Below are 12,628 nucleotides of genomic sequence, written 5' to 3' on the forward strand. Positions count from 1 at the left end.
GAAGGGACACACGCACCCCCATGTTTATAGCAGCACTATCAACAAGAGCCAAAGTATGGAAAGAGCCCAAATGTCCATCATTGGATGAATGGATAAAGATGTGGTATATATATATATATATATATATATATATATATATATATATATATACACACAATGGAGTATTACTCAGCAATCAAAAAGAATGAAATCTTGCCATTTGCAACTACGTGGATGGAATTGGAGGGTATTATGCTAAGCAAAATTAGTCAGAGAAAGACAAATATCATATGACTTCACTCATATGAGGACTTTGAGATACAAAACAGATGAACATAAGGGAAGGGAAACAAAAATAATACAAAAACAGGGAGAGGGACAAAACAGAAGAGACCCATAAATATGGAGAACAAACTGAGGGTGGGAGGCGTTGTGGGGGGGGTGGGCTAAATGGGGAAGGGGCACTAAGGAATCTACTCCTGAAATCATTGTTGTACTATATGCTAACTAATTTGGATGTAAATTTAAAAAAAAACTTAAAAACTAACTGGAGAGCTCTAAGGTATCCAAGAACCTTACACACATATGTATATATGTATAACATATATGTATATGCATATGTATGTATATAGCATTCTGTTGATTTCATACCTTCAAAGTTTTATTTACAAGCCATCACAAATATCCTTTCGTACAAAGGGGCTGAAATGGTTAATACCTGCTTCAGTTAAAGTGCTTTCATTTGTTTAAAGTTAAGCTCTAAACTGATGAGTGAGATAAGCTGAAAAATAGGCATTTTATGGAACTGTGGAGTTTTTCCTATGGGAAGCATGACTAGAAGCAAAAGGTAAACTCATGATTGAGCTAAGGACTTGTAACCCTTTGATCTAATGAAATTATGTTCTGAAATCAGTACTTTAGCTCAGAAAAGCTGAAAGTGTCTTGCCACTGACAAATAACTCTCTAGTTTGGTGACATCAAAAGTAATTTATCAGGTACACATGAAAATAATATAACATTGTGTATCAACTAAGTCAAATAAAATTTTTTTATTTAAAAAAAAGGAAAATAAATAAAAGCACTGAGGATGGAGGGATGCATTAAAAGGGTAGGCAAAAATATAATAATCTTCAACTCATAAGGAAAAGTAACTGATCAGGAAGCTCAAAACAAGAGGGCTGTTGAACTCAGTTTAATTCAGTAAGTATGTATTGAGCTCCTACTTTGTGCAATACAAAGTGTCTAATACAGCATCCATGCCATCTTTTTTTTTAATGTTTATTTTATTTTTGATAGAGCAGGGGAGGGGCAGAGAGAGGAACAGAGAGAGGATCCCTACAGGCCCCATGCCAACAGCAGAGAGCCCAATGCGGGGCTTGAGCACACAAACAGAGAGATCATGACCTGAGCCTAAGTGGGATGCTTAACCAACTGAGACACCCAGGCGCCCCAACATCTTTATGTAAAGGTTTGTTCTCTCTTATGCATTAAGGTGGGACTTCACTCTCTGCACGGATCGTGTTGGCAGTTTCCTGTGTCCTGTCTCATGAGAAGGTATTTTTGTCTTACCATAGGTTGTGGGGTTGGGTAGTAATGCCAGATATATCCAGAGCACTAGTCAACTTAAGGCAGTTCATTAGCTAAGGACTTGGGTGCTTTTTGTGGTAGGGGAGAGAGGAGGAATGGGTGATGAGAGATGTGGGCCTCTGAATCACATGGAGACTCTGGAATTATTGAGGATCTTACACACCATATTTTCATTTCAACCCTTGATTAAAAATCACAATTGTATGAAGGGGATGGTTCTGTATTTTTCAGATAAGGAAACTGCGTAGTGATCTATCTAAGGTCACAGAGTAAGTGGTGGGTCAGGGATCTGAATCTCGTCTCCAGGTCTTCAGAGCTTTCCTCCAAGTGCACAGGGTCCCAGTAGAATTTCAGGTCCAGAGTGAATCATATTGTGCCCTCCACTCTCACATTTTTACAAGACGAAGTCTGTCTAGAATGTACATCTAATAAAGTAGTAGAAAGAGATCACGTACCGGCAGTTTATAGCCTGAGAAGTGAATATGTGGTGTAACGTCTTTTTTTTTTTTTTTTTTTTTTTTGTCTTGATGAGGCTCTCCAAACGTTATTTCAGGCCAGTGTTACTGCCTGTCTTCCTAAATGCTTGCCCATACTACAAAGACGTGTTTCCCCCGTTAGACAAAAATACTAATGTCTGGTCCAGTTCTGTCTCAAATAACGATGTGAGGATCAAATAAAGCCCTTTGTAAACTATGGCACTTTACAAACTTGTAAGGTAGCACACATTTTTCCAAGGTATCAAGAAACTGAAGTAGCTGATTAAAGTAAATTCTTGATTACTTGAGATACAGGAGGGTAGCAATAGCATTTGGTTACTGGACTTCATAGAGACAATCTAAAACCACATTCTAACTAGCATTTTTAACCTGAGATTTGGCTTTTTGTAGAGGTTTTTAAAAAAGGAGACGAGATGTAAAATGCCAATACACTAAATTTCTCCTTTGAGCTCTGTCCAAACATTGACTTTGGACAGAACAAAAAGACGCACTTACACATCCTCTGCACGTTAAGACTGAGGTAAGGAAATGAGTTATGGGGGAAAAGACTTCAGACCTCCTTGGTGACCGTTCTCGTTCGGGACGTTCCCTTCGGCAATACTCCAGAGTATGAGTCCCTAGGGCTCCCCCCAGTGGGAAGGGAAAGACGCGCGTGGCCAGGCTCGCGTACGCGTACACTCACGTGTACACACACACACACGCACATAGACACACGCTCGCGCGCGCGCGTACACTACACATACACACCGACTGTTTCCTCCGCTCCCCCTCCCCCCGGGGGGGCGGGGTCTCTTTCTCTTTAAAGAGCAGACGGTCTTATTGCAAACCCTGGCTCTCTAAGGCCCTGGGGGCCCGGGACCCGAGCTGCTCGCAGCCAATGGACGCGGTGGAGCGGCTCGAGCGCGGCTGACGCTACACCAATGGGCGTTAGCGGGGGGCGGGGGCAGCGGAGGAGACACTATTGTTGATGAGGAGGAGCGGCGGCGGCGGCGGCTGCTGCACCACCTCGTTGCTGCCGGCCGCGGCCCGGGCGCCCCCTGCTCCACGGATTCCGGCCTCGCCACCCGTCGCGGGGACCTTCCCTCCGGCCTCGAGAATCCAACCCCTGCATCCCAACAACAACAAACCTCCCCCCGTCTCGCCCAGTCACCGGGGAGGGGGGGGGGGACCATGTCCCAGCGGGTGAGGCGCAATGGGTCCCCCACGCCGGCCGGCTCCCTCGGGGGCGGTGCGGTCGCCACGGCTGGGGGAGCCGGGAGCCGCCTGCAACCCATGAGGGCGACGGTTCCGTTCCAGCTGAAGCAGCAGCAGCAACATGGCAGCCCCACGCGGAACAACGGCGGCGGCGGCGGCAACAACGGCGGCTGCTGTGGTGGCGCCTCAGGCCCCTCAGGCGGCGTCGGCGGCGGGGGCCCGCGCACCGCCTCGCGCAGCACTAGCCCCACGCGCGGCGGCGGGAGTGCGGCCGCGCGCACCAGCCCCACAGTAGCTACGCAGACGGGCGCGTCCGCGACGTCCACGCGAGGTACCAGCCCCACGCGCGGCGCCGCGCCCGGGGCTCGCGGGAGCCCCCCACGGCCGCAGCCCCCGCCGCCGCTGCTGGGCACTGTTTCGTCTCCTAGCTCCTCGCCCACCCACCTGTGGACTGGCGAGGTGAGCACGGCCCCACCCCCAGCCCGCGTCCGGCACCGGAGAAGGTCCCCGGAGCAAAGCCGTAGCTCCCCAGAGAGGAGGAGCCCAAGCGCCCCGGTCTGCAAAGCAGGTACGTGCTGGGAGCCGAGCGGCTAGGGGAAGGGAGTAGGAAGGGGTCCTGGGCGCGCGCCGCTTTCGTGCGGGGATTGCGGCGCTACAGCGTAGCCAGGGCGGGGGGCGGGGCGGGGGGCGGGGCCGGGGTGGTGCGGTGCCGCCTTCCCCGGGCAAGCCCCGCGCCCTCTCCACCGCTCCCTGTTTGTCTCATTCATTGCTCTGCCGACCTTGCGCGGGTCTCCGATAGTACAGGTGCAGCTGCTAACCTTCTGCTTGGGCTGATACGTGTTAATGATAAACCTGGGATTCTGGCCGCCCGTTGGTTACTGCTAACTCTTTCTTGGGGGTGAGGCTAGGAGTGGTTTGTCGCTTTGTTTTAGTGACCTGGTTAATGTTACTATAGCACATGTCTGCTAAGTATTTTCTTTTGTAAAACAGTTTCAGATTGTAAAGACTGAATTCATTAGCATAGCAAATTTGGATCCCTGAAGAGACGTGAGGCTGGCAACGTGTTGGTATTTCCTTAGACCTGATACGTGGGTAGCAAGAAAACTCTATAAGCTTTGTCTTAGAGTCCGGGTGTATTTCTGATATACTGATTTTATTTAGATGTAAAGCCATTTATTTAAAAAAAAACCAGATCATCGTTTTTCTCTTATTATTTTAGGGACAACTCCCCCCCCCCCCAAAACAAAAAACAAAACAAAACAAAAACCCTGTTGTTTTTCTGTGTACTTGGAAGCTTTTTTGGAAAAGGTCCTGAGTGGGACTGTTGGGTTTCACTGGAGTCATTCATAAAGAGTAACTTAAAAGATTCAAATTATGAAAGTGGAAAGAAAATTTGTCATTCAGTTGTCTTTCTGTTAGAATCTAGTGTAAAAAACAAATGGATGGTTTTTGGCTTATGCAGTTATACTGATGATATATACCTTTGTTTTTCCCTTGTCTGGGGGAATTTCTTTAGAATCTTTCATGCAGAATTGCTGTGAATTTCAGGAAATTTAGTACAGAAGTGCTTCTCAACCAAATAAAACAGATTAAGTGGCTTCAAGGGTTCATTCAGAAATGCAGGGAGTAGGATGACTCTTACTGTTTATTTTATCAAAGATTTTAGATAGTGGATACATTTTTGGGAGAGATTGGCCTAAAAAATGATCAATAGTGTTTTCTAATTAGAATGAGAATATGGTTTTAAACCCGTTTGAAAATGCATTGTTGTGTTTTTTTTAAACTTCAATTGTTAAAGGTACTAGAATCCTCCTCCTCCTCAAAATATAGTTATCACTTTACTGAGCTCCTACTGTATGGTTGGTAATTTACCTACAAGATCTCATTTTAACTTTCCCAGTAGGTTTTAGAGAGATTAAGTAGCAAGTAACAAGATACTTGAATTTTGCTGGATGGTACTCCAAAACCGTGTCTTTCACATTATATCAAGGAGGTAGGTTCATGATGTATAAGACAGGATCTGGGATATATATATAACATACTAAAATCACATGTGTTTTTGAAGCAATTCTTAGAGGTATCTGGTGAACGTAATTTACCTTCAACCTTCTGGAGCTGGTATAGTGTGGCAAGTGGAAGGGAAGAAGGGGGTGGTGACTGCAATCTCATAACAGAATCTGGCTGCCCTCTCAACTATGTGACCCTTAAAGCAGAGCAGAAACCTGAGGAGAGCCCAGTTAAGTATTGGCAAAGAGTGGAAGAAGGTGGTCTTTTCTTCTTTGTTTAGGATTTATTTTCTCAGATCTTGGTCTCATGTGCCCACTCTTCATGTTTCCCAAAGCTCCCTTGTCTTAGGCTGTCATTCCAGTCATGCTATAAAAGTAACCTTTCTCAAAAGCTTCCCCTGTCCCCCCACCAAAAAACTTCCCAGAAAATAAAAAAAACATTTTCTTCTAGTATGGTATGCTCAACTATGTGTGAAAGGAATAGTGTGGGTCATTGAGTTTTACTGAAGTGAATGTCTGATAGCTTCTTTCCTTGAAATGTCTCATTTCACTCTAGTGAACTTTCATGCAGATAGGACTTTCAGATTTTATATTTCAAGTCTTAATAGCACAAACTAGATAATTTGCTATTTTTCTCAGACTAAATCTGGAAAGAGAGAAGAGGGGAAAAAGAATCTTTTTGATCCCTGGGACTCTTTGATTAAAGGGAAATTATCACCAGTTTGCAGCCTTAGTGAAATGTAGAAGTCCTTACTGGTAGAAGGGAATGGTCTGTAGTTCTGTAAACCTCATATGACTCAAATTCCAAGGATCATCTAGATACGGCCGCCAACTTCAAGGTGTCTATCAGATGAACTGGATGCTTTAATCTTTGTTTAGGGATCCAATATCTGAAAGCCTCTGAGTTGAAGGTCTTAGAATCTTTGGAGGGGAGTCTCTACTTTGCCAGGGTTAGATGTAATAACTGGCTAACCCAGAATTTTTTCTCGTGACTACTATTAAGGTAAACCAAGCACCTATCCCTGACATATTTTAAACTTCTCACCTTCAGGGCCTGCCATCTCCATGGCAAAGTGGTGTGCCATTAGGAACTGATCTCAGAGAAGGTAGCCAGGCAACAGTGTTAACTGTAGACAAAATGAGGAAGGAGGTGAGGTTTGTTTTTGCGCTTTCTCTCCTTTTGTCTTTTTTTAAAAATTTTTTTAATGTTTATTTATCTTTGAGAAAGAGTGTGCAAGGCAGGCTGCAGGCTCTGAGTTGTCAGCACAGAGCCCAGTGTGTGGCTCAGACCCATGAACTGTGAGATCATGACCTGAGCCAAAGTTGGATGCTTAACCAACTGAGCCACCCAGGCGCCCCCTACTCCTTTTGTCTTGATAAAATGACAAGTGTATTACAAATGGAGAGGTGGCATATTTGGAGCATAGGCTTTGAATAGACAGTCTAGGTTAAATATTTGTATTCCACCACTTAGAAGGCATGTGATATGGGGAAGTGAATAACTTTGTAACATTTAACTTACTTTTTAAAAAAATATTTTTTTATTGTTATTTTTAACATTTATTTATTTTTGAGAGACAGCATGAGCAGGGGGAGGGGCAGAGAGCGAGGGAGACACAGAATCCGAAGCAGGCTCTAGGCTCTGAGCTGTCAGCACAGAGCCCAATGTGGGTCTCGAACCTACGAACTGTGAGATCGCGACCTGAGCCAAAGTTGGATGCTTAACTGACTGAGCCACCCAGGCGCCCCAGATTTTGTTATTTTTTAAAGTGACCTCTACACCCAGTGCTCAGACTCAAAACCCTGAGATCAAGCAAGAGTCATATGCTCCACCAACTGAGCCAGCCAGGTGCCCCTAATCCTTAACTTTCTTATCTGTAAAATAGGTGATGATCATTATATCTGCTTCATATGGTGGTAAAGATTAAATGAAAGGAAATTGAAAAATCCTCAGCATAGTACCTCAGTATGAAAGTTAGCTATTGTATATCATATTAGTTTTGCTTCTAGTTTTAGTGGATTTAACATAAATTGCCAGTGTAGGCTTAGTTTTCATGGTTGTATGAAATTTCAAATTGGAGAGAACATTGCCTTTGAACATCCAGAACTGTAGCTCAAGTATGGTCTGTGGTTTGTCTGTATCAGAATTACTTGGGGTCCTTGATAATGCAGACTTTGAAAGCCCCCCATCCTCTGATTTTGATTTTACTCTGTATTTTAAAAGCAGTCACTAGAAGCACCAAAGAAAAATAGTTTGAAAACTCATTACAGAAAAGAGTGTTACTACAGTATGTATTTTTGCAGTATGTACTTTTGCAGTGTGGCTGGTATGTAGATAGCAAGTAGTGTTTTTGCTAATTTTTCCCTTACTTGATATGTATTATGTTATGTATGAATTTGGTTGTTTATTAGGGTAGGAGACTGGCAAGAGCAGAAACAAGAAGTGGGCTTCTCTGGACTAATAATCTGGAGGTAGGTTACCAGGACTTCATATTTGTAGCATCTTAGACTTCTGCTTTCTAGTACTTTGTGAAGTACACAGCTTTAAGAACTCAGTGTTTCTCTAACATTTGGGAGATTGATGCTAGCTTCATCAGGGGAATCCTTTTGGTTTTTATGTCTGTATTTTACAGTTGGAGATGAGGCAAAGTGGAGTCTTACTATTAGTTCAGTATCTTGGTTAGCAGAATTTGTATTTAATTCAGTTCTGTAAGATGTGATTGAACTACTCTTAGTAACTGCAGTACAAAGATGTAGAAGACACAGGGAACTCCAGAGACTCACAAACCAGCTATGGAAGACATGTACAAAAGCATATAATATGATGAGTGCTCTGGGCTCATAGAGAAGTGAGTAGTTCTGTAGGGAATGGGTATAGAAGTTCAGCCAGAGGAGATGGCTTTTGATTTGGCTTGGAAGGGGAAAAACAGAACTTTATATTTGGATCATAAAGGTGTGAAAATATATATAGGATATTCAGACTTATATGTCTTAAAGTGTAGAGTATTGGATGTAGGAGAAAAGAGGGAACAGTAGAAAAGAAAGTAGAAAGGTAAGTTTTCAGAAAAGCCTTGAAGAGAATATATGAATTAGAATGTATTCCATGGTTAAAAGCTCTGGAGGCAGATTTCCAGGGTTCAAATGTTGGCATTACAACTCGTTTAATTTTAAGTAAATTCACTTCACCTTTAAAAAGGGTATACTAGATAATAGTGTTTGCAGTAGAGGATTATTAGAAGGATAAAATGCTTATAATCTCTGCATGGGTATAGAAATCTCTCAGTATTAGCTGTTTTCATATCATCTTTACATTCCTCATCATCCAAGGGTTTAGACATTCAAGGTTAATTTGTTAGTAGTGGTAGTATTTACCTTCTTAGAATGTGTAGAGTCTATAATTATTTATAATTTATTTTTATTTTTTTAGAGTGTGAGCAAGGGAGAGGGGTAGAGTGGGAGAGAAGGAATCTTAAAAAAATTTTTTTTTAATGTTTCCTTATTTTTGAGAGAGAGAGAGAGACAGAGCATGAACTGGGAAGGGGCAGAGAGAGAGGGAGACACAGAATCCGAAGCAGGCTCCAGGCCCTCAGCTGTCAACACAGAGCCCAACGCAGGGCTCAAACTTACGAACTGCGAGGTTGTGACCTGAGCCAAAGTCAGGTGCTTAACCAACTGAGCCACCCAGGCGCCCCGAGAGAGAATCTTAAGCAGGCTCCATGCTCAGTGTGGAGCCCCCTGTAGGGCTTGATCCCACAACCCTGAGATCATGACCTGAACTGATACCAAAAGTCAGATGCTCAACCAACTGAGCCACACAGGCAACCCAGAGTTTATAATTACTTACGATGAGTAGAGCACAAATTTGAGATGAGAGAAACTGTAGGATAATAACTCACTAAGGCATAGAACACGTGAATTTAAGTGCAGTGGCAGTGGGAATGGCAAGGAAAAAAGAGAGTGAAGAGACTTTGATTTGGTAACCTGTTGGACATAGAGATTGAGAAAGGGGCAGTTGAGGGTAATAGGTTTGGTTGATGATACTAATTGTGATAAGCAACACAGTAGGGAATGCAAATATGGGTAGAGAAAATGAACAGTGTTTTAGACCTGTTTAGTTTGTACTCTCAGGAAGTCCAGGTAATTCCCTAGACTGGAAAATACAGTTTTAGAACTCAGGGGTCCAGTTTGAATTGGGGGCAAGAAATTGGGACTCATTGATTTCAGTAAACATTCATTTAACATGTACTTCAGGCTAGGCATTTACATGTGGGCAATATGTGAAATGATTAGAATGGATAAGATGATGGGGAGAATGCTGAGGATAGAACTCTGGGAGAAAACAAGCATTTTAAGGATAGAAAGAAAAGCCAGTGAAGAAGCCTGATTGTGTGGAAGGAGGAGAAATGGTGGAATAGTGTTGAGAAAGCCAAAAGAAAGATTGGATTTCAAGGAGGGGATGATAAAGATTTTCAGATTCTGCCAAGAGAGCAAGTAGGCTGACCTTGGAGAATAGGCTTTTGAATTTGGTATTTCCATCAGTTGATGATCTCTGAGAGAGAGTAGTTTCCGGGGTACACAAGTTGGAGTAAAGTGGTGGGTGAGAAAGTAGAGGTAAGGATTATAAATTACTCCTAAGAAGTGCAGGTTACTCTTATATCACTGAAAGGAAGGAAAGTGACAAAACAGGATGCAAAGTTGAGCTAAGGTTCATTTATTTATAGGATAGGAAAAACTTAAGCATGTTTCATAGGTGTGGGGAGGGGATTTATTAGGAGAATGAGACTGCAAGCGTAAGAGAAAATGGAAGTCGTAGATGGAGCAAGGTCATGGAAAATGTGAGAGGCAGTGGGATCCAGCACATGGTAGAGTCTGGAAATCTCAGAAACAACTAAGGACACTTCTTTCTCTGAGGATGGGAAGGTGGTAAGGGTGGGTTAAAATGATAGATAACTTAGCAGTAGAAGGGAAGGAAGCAGTAGAAGGGAAGGAAGTTGAGAAAGTCAGCTACTTCCATTTTCAAACTACTTGAAGAAAAAAATAGCATGTTTGTCTTAATACTATATTTTTAAATTTAAATTTTGTTTTTATTAAAGTACATGTATGTAATTAAAAATATCAAAGAGCACTGGGGACACCTGGCTAGTTCAGCTGGTAGAGGGTGCGACTCTTGATTTCAGGGTTGTGAGTTCAAGCCCCGTGTTGGGTGTAGAGATTACTTAACAGATCTTTAAAAAGAAAAATAACACTGAACTTATAATGAAATAAAATGTTTTCCTGACACATCTCTCTCCACTCCTACTTCCTGCCTCCTAGAGACAGTCACTTTCAACTCTTGGTAGTCTTTGTTTCTGGGAAATTTTTTCTATCATTTCTCCTTTCTGTTATCTTTTTTTTAAATCTTTTTGGAACCCCTGCTATATGGGACCTCTTGAATTGAGCTAATACTTTTTAAATTTCTGCTAGTTTCCATCTCTGTACCTTTTTGTTCTTCTTTTGAGCAGATTTGTTTTATCTTCTGTCTTTTCAATTGATTTTTAAATCCTGGTCATTATATTTTCATTTTTCAAGAGAACTTACCTTGCTGTCTTATTAGTCCTTGTCTTGTCAGGATTTTCTAAAAACGTTTATAAAAGGTATAAATACCATCAAAGTTATTATTTTTTTTTGCCCTCTGCATTATCTTCAGAGCTCCTTTTGTCTTGAGCTTTGTCATGTTGAAACTGTCATTCGTTTTCTATTAATATTTAAATAAGAGACAAAAATGCTGATCAGGTGTTCTTTCTGGCTAGGTTAGGCTGGTAGACTGGAGGATCTTAAAGGAGAATGATGATGCAAGGACTCTCTAATGTAGGGTTTTTCTGCCAGCTTTCCCAGGGGAGAGTCCTACAGTATCATGCCTGAGGATATGTCTGGTGTCTTCAAGTCCAGAGCCTGCCTAGTTAATCTCTCTAGAGCAGTTTTTCCCAGTCTTTTCGCTCTGGAGAAACCTTGGAATAATTTTCATTTCTCAAGAAACCTCTGCTTTTCATGATCAGTAAGTTGAGATATAGTGGTGTGGTGGTAATCAGTGATCTTCTGAGTACAGATTGATTTCTCTGTGGATCTACTTGGCCAGCGTATTATAAGCTTACTCATTTTGTGTAATTTTCCCCTCTACCTCTTCTTGGGAAAAAACATAGTTAAGCTTAGCCTCTTTTTTCTTCTCTTTCTTCCTTTCCTTTCCCTCCTGTTCCTTATGCTCTATACCTAATGTGGGGCTTGAACTCATGACCTAGAGATCAAGAGTAGCATACTCCGCTGACTGAGCCAGCTGGATGCCCCAATCTCTTTCCTATGCATAGATTTTCAAAACTCATAAGGCAGCCACAACACATTTTGATTAAATAATTGGGTTAAACCAATGAGGTTAATTTTTCTAAAGGTAGACTTAGCAGATTTATTTTTTTGATAAATGTTTATTTTACTAGGGAGAGAGAGGGAGAGAATCTCAAGTGGGCTCTGCGCTGGCAGCACAGAGCCCAGTGTGGGGCTCGATCCTACAATGAACTGCGAGACCATGACCTGAGCTGAAATCAAGAGTCAGACGCTTAACTAACTGAGCCACTCAGGCACCCCTCAGTAGATTTAATTTAAATAAAGTTAGTAAAGTTAGTTTTTTACAATGTGGAAATTTATTGACAAAGTTGTATAATAAAGCTATGGAAACCATAAGCCAAGATAATATGAAAAAAATTTAGTCTGAGACAATTTGCATAATAGTTTGAAAAAATTCTGAGTAACATGATCTGTCTCAAATATAAGTTATGCAGAATTATATATGTTTGTTTCTTGGTATCTTTTATGTAGACTTAAAAAAGTGATGTTTCAAAAATAAAAACAAAATTTATCTCTTTAAGGCAAAACATTTACTTGGGTGTTTTTATTTTGCTGTACAAATAAAACTCAATTTGGAGTTGAACTTGAAATGAGCACACTCACATTTCATTTTCAGATGAAATGAAACACTTCTTTCCTTGCTTTTGATGCTTGTTAAACAAGAAAAAGTTTGTTTATTCATATAAGAAGTTGAAAATGCAGCAAATTATTCATTGCTTTCCTTTGAATGGCAAGGCACTTTTTTTTTGCACAGACATTTAGAACTTCTACCAGCCAGATCAAGAAACCTTGGGTTGAGCTTATAATTAGACTGCAGCTAATTTACCACAAACATTTCCTTTCAAAACTTTGTTGAAACATCTTTCCTACTGTTGTCTCTTTTCCTGTCTGTTGTCCTTTATGGGTTTTACCTTTTTACTTCTTCAGTATTATAGGAAGTCTTTGATACTCTTTCTGTTAAAGGTGAAATAACCTGTGGAGGTGAAATAA

General features: G+C 41.7%; 1 protein-coding gene across 3 annotated transcripts in view; it reads left to right on the plus strand.

The window, feature by feature from the left end:
• Positions 1–3,010: 3,010 nt before the first annotated feature.
• FAM117B (family with sequence similarity 117 member B) overlaps positions 3,011–12,628 on the plus strand; it is a 94,590-nt gene continuing 84,972 nt past the window's right edge. For all 3 annotated transcript variants that reach the window (XM_042995086.1, XM_042995087.1, XM_042995088.1), the window contains exon 1: positions 3,011–3,825. In XM_042995086.1, the coding sequence (XP_042851020.1) occupies positions 3,234–3,825 (592 nt within the window). In that variant the 5' untranslated portion in view covers positions 3,011–3,233. The remainder of the gene's footprint in view (positions 3,826–12,628) is intronic.

This window comes from Panthera tigris, chromosome C1 (genome assembly GCF_018350195.1).
Source record: "Panthera tigris isolate Pti1 chromosome C1, P.tigris_Pti1_mat1.1, whole genome shotgun sequence".
NCBI classification, from domain to species: domain Eukaryota; kingdom Metazoa; phylum Chordata; class Mammalia; order Carnivora; family Felidae; genus Panthera; species Panthera tigris.